Below are 14,142 nucleotides of genomic sequence, written 5' to 3' on the forward strand. Positions count from 1 at the left end.
CAACATGCCAGCAACTCTTCTAAGTTCTTGACATGTACTAACTTGTTTAATCGTCACAAAAACTTTAGAAGTACTACCACCATTCCATTTTACATTTTACAAATAAAGAAACCGAGGGATAGGAAGTTTGAGTAGCCTGTCTACAGGTTATAGGTGACAGAGAAGGATATGAACGCACGTAGTCGACCTTCAGAGTATGTACTCCTAACCAGCATCTCTAGCATACTATTTTGTAATTTTAAAAACATAGAGCATATTGAAACTATAATTGAAATTCATATAACATAATTTACCCCAAATCTAGTTTGATAAATTACCTGATGGTTAATACATGTCAAATGTTCAATAGTTTTCTCTAATTTTGATTTTTCAAAAATACTCATTTCCTGGAGATCCTGAAAAAGAATTTTATGGAAGATGTTTATTCACAGCAGATAACAAAACAAAATTAGCAAAGTAAGCAACACAAGTCTACAGATTTATTCTATTTGTCTTTTTAATAACATGGAAATGATTTAGAAAGAAAATCATTAGACATTTTATGATAATGATGCTTTTGGTTAAAAAAAAAAGGGACAAGAGTTTCTTATCCTTTATATACAACTTCCATGTGCAATTGTAATAGAAGACACAGAATGGCATGGGTTTGTTTTTAAAGATTTATACAGGTCAATCCATTAGTACAAATATAAAAGGAAAAAGCAGCAGGTTAAGTCTGATCAGGAGTACGCCCTCATGAGAAGTGAGAGGAGCACAGGGCAAAGAAGAAATGAGGTCACAAAGACACAGGAAAGACTACTACAGGGCCATGCAAGAGATGAGAATTTCAAGAATAGGCTGGTCAACAGTGTAAACACAAGCACTATTTCTTTGGTTAGGTTACCTTATCCAACTCTTGCTGATGCTAAGTGTAGGACAAATGATATAAGCTAGTATTCCCTGAGAATTTTTCTAGTGCAGATTCATACTTCTATCCATGTTACTCATTAAAAACAAATCAATTAAGACACCTGGACACTTGAATTATATATCTGGTTGGAAGGGTCACTGTGCTATATGCATTTTTTATTAGATCATTCAACCAGTATTGAGTACATACTACATATCAAGCACCCAGCAAGGTGTTAGGAAAACATAGTGAGTAAAATGGATAAAGCCTCTGACATCACAGTTACTAAAGCCTAGTAGAAAAGACAAACCTTAAACAAGATACCATAATAAAACCATGAATATTCTGCTAGAAAAAATGAACTTTATGGCAACATACTGAAGGGAATCTAGAGTCTTGGGTTCATTGCTTGTGTGAGGAAACGATGTTTAACCTGGCTCTAAAGGATGTATAGGAATTAGCCAGGTGAAAGTACTGTAAGGGGTAAAAGATTTTTCAATAGCCTATGCAGAAAATTGGGGGTAAGAAAAAGTCCATTAAGCTTGGAGTTGAGAAAATGAGATGTGGGAAATGGGGGAGATGAGTTTGGGGAAAAGAAGATAGACCTTGAAGTAGGCAAAAGCCAATCACTGAAGTCTTTGAAAACAGTTCATATATATATATATATATATTTAAAGATTTATTTGTGTGAGACAGAGAGAGAGAGCACAAGCAGGGGGAGCGGCAGGCAGAGGGAGAGGGGGAAGCAGGCTTCCCGCTGAGCAGGGAGCCCGATGTGGGACTTGATCCCAGGACGCTGGGATCATGACCTGAGCTGAAGGCAGACGCTTAACCGACTAAGCTACCCAAGCGTCCCCAGTTGATAGATTTTAAATCTGATCAGATTTATCTCTCTGAAAGATAGACTCTGCCTTTGGTGTAAAATACAGATTTGAGAGGCTGCTGATACACTAATGCAGTTGGGAGAAAATAATGGCCAGAATGGGATGGCAGCAGGGGAACAGAAAAAAGTACACAGAGTCGAGAGAAACTAACGTAAGCTCAGGAGTCAGACTCCATCTGACTTCACCGTTAGGTGATCTTGGGCAGATTATTTAAACTATGTAACTCAAAGACCACATCTGTAAGCATTAGCTATCTGAAAAGGTAATTGTGAAGATTTACTGAGATAGCCCATGTAAAAAGCACTTAGAACAGAGCCTCCCACATGAAAAGACCTCAGTAAGTGTTAAATATTATTTAAGAGGTAGCACACATAGGACTTGGTGATTAGTTGAGAGAAAAGAGCTTTACAGGAGGGAGGAGCAGTGATGATGCCTGGTTTGACAACTGGGTAGGTAGATAGCTGAATAACAGGAAACTACTAGAGGAGGCTTTAGGATTGAGATGATTAATTTAGTTTTTAAGTAAAAGACCTACTGTAAACTCATAAATCTTGCCTTCTACAATCTAGAAAGATTCTGGTAATAGGAATTTCACTTTTTCTGAGCTTTCAGTATTACTGCATTTTAAAATCCTATTTCTACAGTCCTTGGCCCTTTCAACAAATATGGAGAAGAATAAATCAGAAGCTTGTGCTAAACGCTGCCATATTGCACAGAAATTTTCCATTTGGTAATTTTAACACTTATTTTTATAAGAAAGCACATTCTGCAGGGCAGTATTCCAAAAGAACCCAATTAAAAATATTCTGGGGTAAAATTTCAACTGAAAATGTATGACATAAAGACTACCCTTATAATGCTTAAATATTCTTATTCCTAACTTGAGCTGCTAATTTCTAAGTATTAATTCAATAATACTTATTGGAAGCAAACTATGAATCCAAAATAGTAACAGTAATAGCTAACGTTGAGTTCTTATAATGTTCCAGGCACTATTAAGTGCTTTATGTACATTCACATATTTTTTTGGAGATTATAAAAGAAAGTATAAGATATTGCCGCTAAATAGCACACCAAAAGCACAAGAGACAAAAGAAAAAAATACATAAACTGGACTTGATCAAAATTAAAAACTCTTGTGCTTTAAAGGACTCCATTAAGAAAATGAAAAGGCAACCCACAGAATGGGGGCAAGTACTTGTAAATCATGTATCTGATAAGGAGCTTGTATCAAGAATATATAAAATATTCTTACAGTTCAGTAACAATGAGGCAATAACCCAATGTAAATATGGGCAAAGGATCTGAATAGACATTTCTCCAAAGAAGATACACAAATGGCCAAATAAGCACATGAATAGATGCCCGATGTCATTAGCCCTCAAGGAAATGCAAATCAAGACCACAGTGGATACTACTTCATACCCACCAGCATGATGATAACAAAGAAGACAGATAATAACAAGTGTTGGTGAGGATGTGGAGAACCTAGAACTCTTATACACTGCCGGTGAGAATATAAATGGTACAGCTGATTTGGAAAACAGCCTGGCAGTTGCTCAAATGGCTACAGTTATCATATGAATCTAGGTATATACCCAAGATAAATGAAAACCTACATCAACAAAAAGTTGTACATGAATGTTCACAGCATCATTTTTCGTAACAAAAAGTAAAAACCACATAAATGAAAATTAAAATGTTTTCTATCTATCCATAGAATGGAATATTATTCTACAATAAAAAGGAATAAAGTATTGATACATACTACATGAATGAACTTGAAAACATTATGCAAAGTGAGAGAAGCCAAGAGATAAAAAACTACACACTAAGTGTTTCAATTATATGAAATGTTCAAAGTAGGCAAATCTGTAGAGACAGAAAGTTTCGTGGTTGCCTAGGCCTGAGGAGGCTAGGGTGAAATGGAGAACCGCTGCTAAGGGGTTTCAGGGTCTCTTTTCGAGGTAATGAAAATGCTCTAAAATTGACTGTGGTGGTAGGCTGAACAGGTCTATGAATATATTAAAAAGCACTGAACTGTACACTATAAATGGGTGAACTGAATGTTATGTGAATAACTCAGTCAAGTCGTTTTACATTTAAAAAAAAAAGATAATGTCCTTCCACATGACGAAGGAACCTATTGAGATCAGAGGTCAGTAATTTTCTCTAAAGAACCAGATAATAAGTATTTTAGGATTTGTGGGCCACTTTCTGCTGCAAATAGTCAATTCTGCCACTGCAGCACGACAGAAGCCACACAGAAAACTATGGTCCACAAATGAGCATGGTATTCCAATAACACTGACCGAAGATGCAACCTGAATTTCACAGTTTTCATGTGTCATGAAATACTCTCCTTTATTTTTCAATGACTTAAAATGTAAAAACCATTTTTAGCACATGGTCATACAAAAACACAATGGTCTAGATTTGGTTCATGTGTCATTGTTTGCCAACCTCTTGATCTAGCTGTACATCCTAAATAAGTCACTTCACAGGAAAACATAAAGGCCTCCCTTTTCCCTATAAATTACCTTTCAAAAATAAGTCAATCTTATTACTTACTTTTAACTTTTCTTTTAAAGCTTCTTTTTCTGACATAATCCTTCTTAAGTCAGATAATGCAAGTTCTTTTTCTTTTTCCATAAGACTCACAATATTATGGGAGAGTGTGGTTTTGGTAGACTCTTGTCTTAGTGCACATAACTGTTCCTGAGCCTTAAAGAATTAAAAGATATAAATAAAAACCACTTTGGATATGCTCCAAAGGTTAAAAAAAAAAAAAGGCAAACTAAACACATACTGCCTTTGCTCTCTTCCCAAATCCCAACAAAATGAGTAAAAGGATTAAAACAACAACAAAATCCCGAAAGACAAGGAGATTGAGGGGAAACGCCAGCTACAAAATTTTGGAAACCAGACAGCAGATGAACAATGAGTAATTAACTAAGCAGACTCGAGAAAGCTGAAATCCAAGTCAATAGTGGGGAAAGCCCAGAAATGAATCAAATTGCAAATGCAGATTCCAAGAAAAATCTCCAAAAGTAAGAACAGCTTTTTCAACTTGACCTTTTAACTTACATGTCCTTCTCCCTCTCTCAAAGTAGCATTAGAGCCTCATGGGAAATTGGTATGGAACAAATTTAGACACTCTGCTGTGTTTATATTCACCTTGCTCTCTGACAACTGAGGCTTTGAAACTGGGCCAAGCTGTATCAATTCTCAAATTACAGGCTAAGTCCTTAATATCCAGTATCTCCAAATCGTGGGCGCTACCCACTGTTTGATAGACTCCTAACATGTCTGAATCCCAAGGATAAACTTGGCTCAGAGTAGGCTAAGACCTGTTTCAGGTAGCTTTAGAAGTAGGAGATTATTTCTAACAGACTTAACACAGAGATAAACTGGAAGAGAAGAAGAATAAATATGGAAAAAATTATAGAAATCTCTGCTTTGGGAACAGGACAATAACAGAAACTACTACCATACTTAGATAACTCTAATTATGAAGGAATATAACAAGGTCCATATATTACAGTAATTTAAAAGATTTATACTGGTTCCCTTATATTTAACTTGTTCTATATAATGTTGGCTTAATCAATTTCTTACTTCATTATATAAGACACTTAGTTTATCTCTTTCTGCTGTCAATAATTTAACATTGGACTGTATGTCCTCCATATGTTTTTCAAATCTTTCCAGCATACGCTGAAGTTCATCTCTTTCTCTTGTGATCAGATGAATTTCTGAGTTGTAATCACCCTGAAACATAATTTAAAAACAAGTTATCATTGTTATAATTATCACCATATGGTTGTCACAGGATGTTGGTAATGATAGTGACTGAATAATGTTAACAGACAAAAGGAACACAATTTTTTTATCCATAGTGAGAGCAGCAGATGATAGAGTGCAGGCAGTACTGGGGCAAATTTCCCGGCCTTCAAATGCCCAAAAGGACCCCCCTACCCCCACCCCCGCTGCCAATAATACCACTTGATCAGATCCTGTCAAACACTTCAACTGTCATTCTCCTGGAGTTATAATGGCAGTAACTAAAGTGTAATCCCCAGAGCAGAAGCATCAGCAGCATGTAGGAACTTGTTACACATGCAAGTTGGTGGGCCCACCCCAGACATACTAAATCAGAAACTGTGGGCATAGGGCCAGTAACCACGGTCTATCAAGCCCTCCACGTGATTCTCACGCATGCTAATTGTTGGGAACCACTAGTTTACAAACCTCTCCAGGGAAGAGACTAGGAGGATATGTGTGTGCCTGCTCACCCAGTATAAGTAACTATTATAGCCTAGCACATTCTTCAGTGTTTTCTGATTGAATCTAAGATCAATTTCCCAGCCACACCAACCTCCACAACCATCCCAGCCCCAACCTATGTGAAGTCTATTTTTGCAATGAGAGAAATATAAACATTTCTACCAGGCAGTATACACTAAGGATGTTCACCAAATAAGCAAATACTTCCAACATTTCTAAAACAAGATGATGCTTATTATTTTAGTCCGATTCAACAGATCCACTATCTTCACAACTATGTGGAAAATAAAGGTGGTAAATGTAGACTTGGGATCTAGGTCTTTTTTTTTTAGAGCGCGAGCAAGCAAGCGAGCGATCAGGGGAGAGGGAGAATCTTAAGCAGGTTCTACGCCCAGCACAAGCTTGACGGAGGGCTTGATCTCACAACCCCGAGGGGATGTAAGGTACCTTAATATTAAAGTACTAAATGCAGAAGCCCCAGGAAGAGATAATCTAATATATGTTAAGCATCCTGATATATGTTATTCATTATCTACTGTGCACATAACCATGTCTAATGTAGACTTGGTATCTGTGAGGTAAATTTAACCTGCCACTTGGAAGTAAGTTATCATCTTGGTAAACAAGCAAAACCAAAGCATAATGGATGAGGTCAGTTATCTGGACACCTTAAAGGGTAAGATATTTTATAGGACAAAAGCAGATTAGGGGGGTGCCTGGGTGGCTCTGTCGTTAAGTGTCTGTCTTCAGCTCAGGTCATGATCCCAGGATCTTGGGATCAAGCCCCGCATCGGGCTCCCTGCTCCGCAGGAAGCCTGCTTCTCCCTCTCCCACTCCCCCTGCTTGTGTTCCCTCTCTCGCTGTGTCTTTCTCTGTCAAATAAATGAATACAATCTTAAAAAAAAAAAAAAAGCAGATTAGGGTTTGAGGACTTAAGGCTTAGATAGCTATAAAAGAAAATCTGTAACCTAATTATATCTACATCAAAATATCTTACAAAAAGGAGGTGGTCGGCATAGATTTTAGAAAAGGAGTACTCGGGCGCCTGGGTGGCTCAGTTGGTTAAGCGACTGCCTTTGGCTCAGGTCATGATCCTGGAGTCCCTGGATCGAGTTCCGCATCGGGCTCCCTGCTTGGCAGGGAGTCTGCTTCTCCCTCTGACCCTCCTCCCTCTCATGCTCTCTGTCTCTCATTCTCTGTCTCAAATAAATAAATAAAAATCTTAAAAAAAAAAAAAAAAAGAGAGAGAGTTAAATCCTTGTTAAAAAAAAAAAAAGAAAAGAAAAGGAGTACTCAGTGAATAAAGATTTGACAGTAGTGCAGATGTGGTCACTGAGCACTGGAACAAAGCAGAGCTGAGCCTTGTACTGTCCCACTGCCCTGGAATCACAGAGTTTGCCCATGGCTGACAAAATTCAGCGGGCTAGGGCAAAAGCCCAGAGGGGCTCCTGAGCTCAAGGCTTGGCAGAAGTGTCACTGCTCATCCAGTTTCTCCCCCAGAGCTAAGCTGAGGACCTGGGATGGGGTGGGAGCTGGGGGTCTGGTTATAAATAAAGTTGGGACATTAAAAAACAAAAAAGATTTGACAGTCTATTTTCATTACTGTCTAGGTCTCAGCTTAAATGTCACTTTCTCTCAGGAGTTTCTGACTCTTCAGTCTAATTTAGATCTCCCTCTTTGTATTCTTAAGAGCATTCTGAAACCTTGTATCCTTTTTTCACTAACACTTACTATAAACGAGCTTATAAAGTTATTAACATGATTAGGTGTTTAATATATGTCTTTACCACTAAAATGAAAGCTCAATGAGAGACACAGTAGGTATCTGGTCTGACCACACCTTCAGTGCCTAGCATGGTACCTAAAATGAACGAATTCTCCAACATTACTGACTGGCCTTCTTAAGCAGGAACTCTAGCTCTTTTCTAAATATATCCTATATAGACATAAATATACAGATATATTTGTGTTCATATGTAATTGTTAATAATTCCCTTTTACCATTCCATTGTTCCTGACACACACACACACAAGCTCATGCACATACATACACAATACTAAAGGCTACAAGCACAGAAACTATGTCTTCTTTATCTCACATCCAGTGCCTGATTCAGAGCGGGCACTTAATATGTACCTGTTGAACTGAATTTAACTTTGTACCTAGACCTGATGTGTTTTGAACCAGCAAATAATAAGGGCGTGAAATATTTACTAGGCACTAGGTGTAATGCTGGGCCCTTATTATCTCATGTAACCTTTGGAAACGGGTTTCATGAAGTGAGGTAACCTGTCCAAGGTCATAAAGGCAGTTTGTGTCTCTAACTCTAAAGCCCTTTCAACTCTACTATACTTAAAACTCATGATTGGAACCATAGTGAGTATAAGCATAAGGAGAAGGAGGCAGTGCTCACGCTACACACACAATAGAGTATCAATGGGTGTATCTTTGACAAAGATCATTGATATTAAAAATATCAATATTTTTTTCTGAGTACTGCAATCCTAAGGAAACTGTGCCTAACAGTTTGCCATAAAGCAGGATTTGAAAACTCATGTGTACCATAGTTTGCTATGTAGTTTCTAAACATGTTTAAAATACCCAAGTTTAGGTGCAGATGCACACTTCACCCATTTCACTCACGTACACACCTACTCTTCCCTGCCATTCCTGCAACTTATTACTGGAACTCTAAAATGCTCTGAACACCCTACCTTTCTAAACTTTAGAAAAGGAATTCTTGATCTGTGTCAGGTAACATTAGAACATTTTAAGAAAATACATAAGTTGAAAAGGGATAAAAGTCTCTTCTAATTTTACCAGTACCTCAAAAATACCTCATTTGTTTTTCAACTAGAAATCCATACTGAGGAGTCAAATCAAATATTTAGGTTAAAAGCTTTAAGATATTTGTCTACTCAGTTTTACTGAATAAATACGTGATTAAACTAATCAACCATTTTATGGAAGATTCTCCTATGCAATAAAGGTGATCAATTCAGTGATTCATTTTTTCTGAGTCCTAAGTATATATGGGGCTTAAAAAACAACTCAGTAACACAAAGATTAACTTATACAGCATTTTCCCACCAATTCATTCTGCTTATAACAGATAACATAGGATAGTGTTTTTACTAACACCTGTAAATCAAATTCAGCCATTAGCCAATGAAGTTAAAAAACAGTCCAATCAGAAAACAACCCCAAACCATCTGACAATGGACACAGGATCTTCAGGAAAAAAAATGATGAAACTAGTAAACTCAGCCAAGTCTGAATTTTTTCTAACCTATTATCTTCATGTATATGTCACAGTGACTTGGTATTTTTAAACATTTGAAATTAAATGTTTTGAGTTTTAATTTTAGTCCCAACTTCCCCTAATTTTATCTAGTGTGTAGATAATGTTAGAATCATAAGCCTCCAGGACTCCTATAGCTCCAAAGCTTAAAAAAAAAAAAAAGAAAAACATGAATGAAGAAGTCAAATGATACTCATAAAACACTGAAAATAATTAAGACCGAAAATAGAGATACATGATTTTAATCTCTCAAGAAACATGGTTAACTTTACCTAATATACATCTTTAGACTACCAACTTATAAATGTGTTGTAGCAGACAAATGGGAAGGCCTGCCCTGCACGCACTTCCACACTCTACCTGCTCCTGTTGAGTGGTTAACATGGACGATGTCTGGTATGCACAGTGTGACCAGCCCTTCTGACTGGTCCAAGGCTGGGAATAGCAAGAAGCCATGTCATCTGCCATGTGGATGAAGCCACTCTGCTTTGAGAGAAAATGTAGCTGATACCAAGAGTAAAGGATAGAAAGAAAGGAAACGTCCAGTAGCATGAATTACTAGTTCCAGTTTCTGGAAGCCCAGATGTCCCTGTACTTACCCTACATACATAATGAACTATTCATCTTTCCTTAATTTCCAAAAATCACTATGTTATGCTTTGTTCTTAAGTAGTTTTCCTCATAAATGCAATGTTTCTACAGTACAGGTTGTGTAAAAAAAAATCAAAATTGAGAAAAACCTTTTTTTTGAGAGAGAGTAAGTGCATACATGAGCAAGGGGGAGGGGCAAAGGGATAGAGAGGAAGACTCTGAAGCAGGCTCCATGCCCAGCGAGGAGCCCGACTCGGGGTTCAATCTTACGACCCCGTGATTATGACATGACCTTTAAAATCAAGAGTCTGATGATGCTTAACCAACTGAGCCACCCAGGTGCACCACCCCACGCTTTTAAGTAAGCGCCACATCCAGCACAGAGCCCAAGGCAGGGCGTGAACTCATGACTCTGAGATCAAGACCTGAGCTGAGACCAAGAGTCAGACGTTTAACTGAATGAGCCACCTAGGCGCCCCAAGAAAAACTTTTAAAAAACAAATATTATAAGTTATATTTAATATAATAATCACATCAGAAAAGTTTGTTCATAAAGACACACTTTTGATTATCAATCATCCTTAAAAAGAGATATTACCTTTTCTAGTGTTTTAAATATTGGAATTTTTTCACGTGTAGAATAATTTATAGAGCAAGATCTTCGCTGTATTATATGTTGGAGTCTTTCTAGTTCTTTCTTATAAAAATCTCGTTCTTCTTCTATACCTTTCAGAAATGTATCTAAACGAGAGGGTGACTTGTCTCGACGTTTTATTCCATGTTCTAGCCTCATCCTTTCAACTTCCAGAGTAAGTTCTCTTTCTGTAAATTAAAGTAATTAAATATTAAAAGTGTTGCATATAAATTATACAATTACCCAAATACATTATATCAGTAAGTTTTAGAATACAAGCTACTAAAAATCATTAACTTTTGTATATCACCTAGCATTGGCTGATATCAAAGAGGTAAATATTAAGAAAAATGAAGAAAAAGAGCACAAATTACATTAAAAGTTTAAATAAAATCTAATAAGTCAAAGTCCTCCTACTTTTGTCTTCTCACAAGGTTGGTATCATTTAGTACTATAGAATGAATAAACTACCACATGGTACTTTCTGGTGACCTGAAAATGCATTAAAAGAAAATTTATCTAAAAGCAATTAATCATAATATGCATGATTTTTAACATTAAGTTTGAATTTAATACAGTATTACACAAAGAGATCAAAACAACTCATCTTTCTCCAAATAAGTACAACTATTAACTTTTACAACCAAAGTTACCTTTTCATGAGTCACAAGTATGCTAATACTGGTAATTTCACATGGTTCAATCTAATTTAACTCTGAGGCACGAAATGATTTTCTAGACATATTCTGATTCACTCATCTCTTCTTTCATTCATTTGACAGGTATTTGTGGAGCATTTACTCTATGCCCACATGTATGAAAAATATAGCTAAGGTCAAACAGTTATTCTGTGTAGTGGGATAAAATCTACAAAAGAATAGCATACAATGAAATCTGGAGGATGAATTGGCAAATTCATCCCAAGGAGTGACCAGAGAGGTAAGAAGAAAGTAGGAGAGTGGGAAGGAATGGGTTACTGGGTTAAATGCTAAGAAGTCAAATAAAGTAATGAATGAAAAGTGTCCACTGCATTTAGCATAATGGGGATGAGAGAAGCCCTTCCGAGAGTAGCTCAGGTGGGGACGGAAGCCAACTGGAGCAGATTGAGGAGCTAAAGGGTAGTAGTGATCAAGCAGAAACAGCAAAGGTGGATGACCTTTCAAAATGTTAAAACTGTGAAAAAGAAAAAGGGTGGCTGGAGGGGAATGGGTCAAAGTTTTTGTTACAGAATGGGAAAAGGGTAAGCATGGGTTTGTTGTTTAAATTTCAGTTAGTTAGCATACAGTGTAATATTAGTTTCAAGTGTACAATACAGTGATTCAACACTTCCATACATCACCCCATGCTCATCAAGACAAGTGCACTCCTTAATCCCCATCACCTATTTCACCCATCCCTCCACCTACCTCCCCTCTGGTAACCAGCAATTTGTTCTCTTGAGTTGAGTCTGTTTCTTTTTTCTTTTCTTTAAAGATTTTTTTAAGTAATCTCTACACCCAACGGGGGGGGGGGGGCTCAAACTCACAACTCCGAAATCAAGAGTCACATGCTCTTGTGACTGAGCCAGAGAGGTGCCCCAAGAGTCTGTTTCTTTGCCTCTCTTTCTCTTTTTCCCTTTGCTCATTTGTCTTCTTAAATTCCACACATAAGCGGGGTGCCTGGGGGGCTCAGTCGGTTGGGCGTCTGCCTTTGGCTCAGGTCATGATCCCAACGTCCTGGGATCGGGTCCTGCATCGGTCTCCCTGCTCAGCGGGGATTCTGCTTCTCCCTCTTCCTTCTACCCCTCACTCCTGCTTGTGCTCTCTCTCAAATAAATAAAATCTTTAAAAAAAAATCCCACATGAGTGAAATCATATGATATTCATCTTTCTCTGACTTATTTCACTTAGCATAATATTCTCTAGCTCCATCTATGTCATTGCAAATGGCAAGATTTCATTCTTTTTTATGGCTAATATTCCATGGTATACAGATACACATTTTCCTCATCCACTCTTCAGTCGATGGGGCACTTGTGCTGTTTCCATAATTTGGCTATTGTAGATAATGCTGCTATAAACATCAGGGTGCATGTATCCCTTTGAATTAGTATTTTTGTGTTCTCTGGGTAAATACCTAGTAGTGCGATTGCTGGATTATAGGAGAGTTGTTCTATTTTTAACTTTTTGAGGAAGCTCCATACTGTTTTCCACAGTGGCTGCATCAGTTTGCATTCCCATCAACAGTACAAGAGGGTTCCCCTTTCTTCACATCCTCGCCAACACCTGTTGTTTCTTTTGTTGTTGATTTTAGCCATTCTGACAGGTGTGAGGTGATATCTCACTGTAGTTTTGACTTGCATTTTCCTGATGGCAAGTGATGATGAGCAGCTTTTCATGCATCTATTGGCCATCTGTATGTCTTCTTTGGAAAGATGTCTATTCATGTCTTCTACCATTTTAAATGGATTATTTCTTTTTCAGGTGTTGAGTTTTATATGTTCTTTATATATTTTAGATACCAATCCTTTGTCAGATATGTCATTTATAAATATCTTCTCCCATTCTGTAGGCTGCTTTTTAGTTTTGTTGATTGTTTTCTTTGCTGTGCAGAAGCTTTTTATTTTGATGTAGTCCCAGTGGTTTATTTTTGCTTTTGTTTTCCTTGCCTCAAGAGACATATCAGGGTAAGTATGTTTAAATGCCAATGGACAAAAACAGTACAGACTTAAGTTATAGAAAAGAGATAATTAATATGCGAGGTTTTAAAATTAGAAAGGACAGGACCCAGAGAACATTCGGAGGCAGTGGCCTTTCCTAAGAGGGACACACTTCCATAGTAACAGGAAGGAAGATAAAAATGGACAGTTTAAGATCTTGGGACAGGAAAATGACAGAAAGCCTCACTGATGGCTTCCATTCTCTTAGGGAACCTGAAGATCGCCCACTCAGAATGGGAGGTGGAATGAGAGTCATAGGCTTATTGAGAATGGAAAACATTTGAAATGTTCCCTGCAGACAGTAGGAGATCAAGTGGTAAGAAATATAGAGTAAAATTTCCATACATCACTGAGCGCTGGACCATCTAATTTACAGTGCTACTGATGTGTTTGGTGCACACACAAGCAGTACTTAGTTGCTCATGTGCAAATGTGTAGAAGGTAAATATTTTGGTTGACCTGTGGTTGGATTTTTGGTAGGCTGGTGCATTTGAGACACAGAGAAGCAGGGAGTTTCAGATATGAAAGATCACACTGAAATGATAGGTCACAGCTAGGTATGAAAGGAAGTAAATTACAAACTTTTATACATAGGTCTAAGCACTTTAATGTATTAACCCATTTAATCCTCAGAATAATCTTTTGGGTAGGTGCCATCATTAACCCCATAGACAGGGAAACTAAAGCATAGAGAGGTTAAGTAATGTGCTCAAGTCATAAAGGCAGTGAATGGAGAAGGGGTCAAACAGATTATCCATATGGATGCTGAAAAGCCTAGAATATAGCCTCTTTTTAACACAGCACACTGGCTTTCTTTTACTTCTGAAGACGCATGGGGCTTCTGCTCTTAAGTAATC

At 37.5% G+C, this 14,142-nt stretch overlaps 1 protein-coding gene across 3 annotated transcripts in view; it reads right to left on the reverse strand.

Annotated features, from left to right (window-relative positions):
* The window catches only part of CEP135 (centrosomal protein 135), a 74,586-nt gene that overhangs the window by 38,591 nt on the left and 21,853 nt on the right, over positions 1–14,142 (reverse strand). For all 3 annotated transcript variants that reach the window (XM_035004936.1, XM_035004937.1, XM_035004935.1), the window contains exons 11-14: positions 10,552–10,775; positions 5,392–5,544; positions 4,345–4,497; positions 318–395 (exon numbers count right to left, since the gene is read on the reverse strand). In XM_035004936.1, the coding sequence (XP_034860827.1) occupies positions 318–395; positions 4,345–4,497; positions 5,392–5,544; positions 10,552–10,775 (608 nt within the window). The remainder of the gene's footprint in view (positions 1–317; positions 396–4,344; positions 4,498–5,391; positions 5,545–10,551; positions 10,776–14,142) is intronic.

Source organism: Mirounga leonina, unplaced genomic scaffold (genome assembly GCF_011800145.1).
Source record: "Mirounga leonina isolate KUSES-001 unplaced genomic scaffold, KU_Mleo_1.0 Mir_129, whole genome shotgun sequence".
NCBI lineage: Eukaryota > Metazoa > Chordata > Mammalia > Carnivora > Phocidae > Mirounga > Mirounga leonina.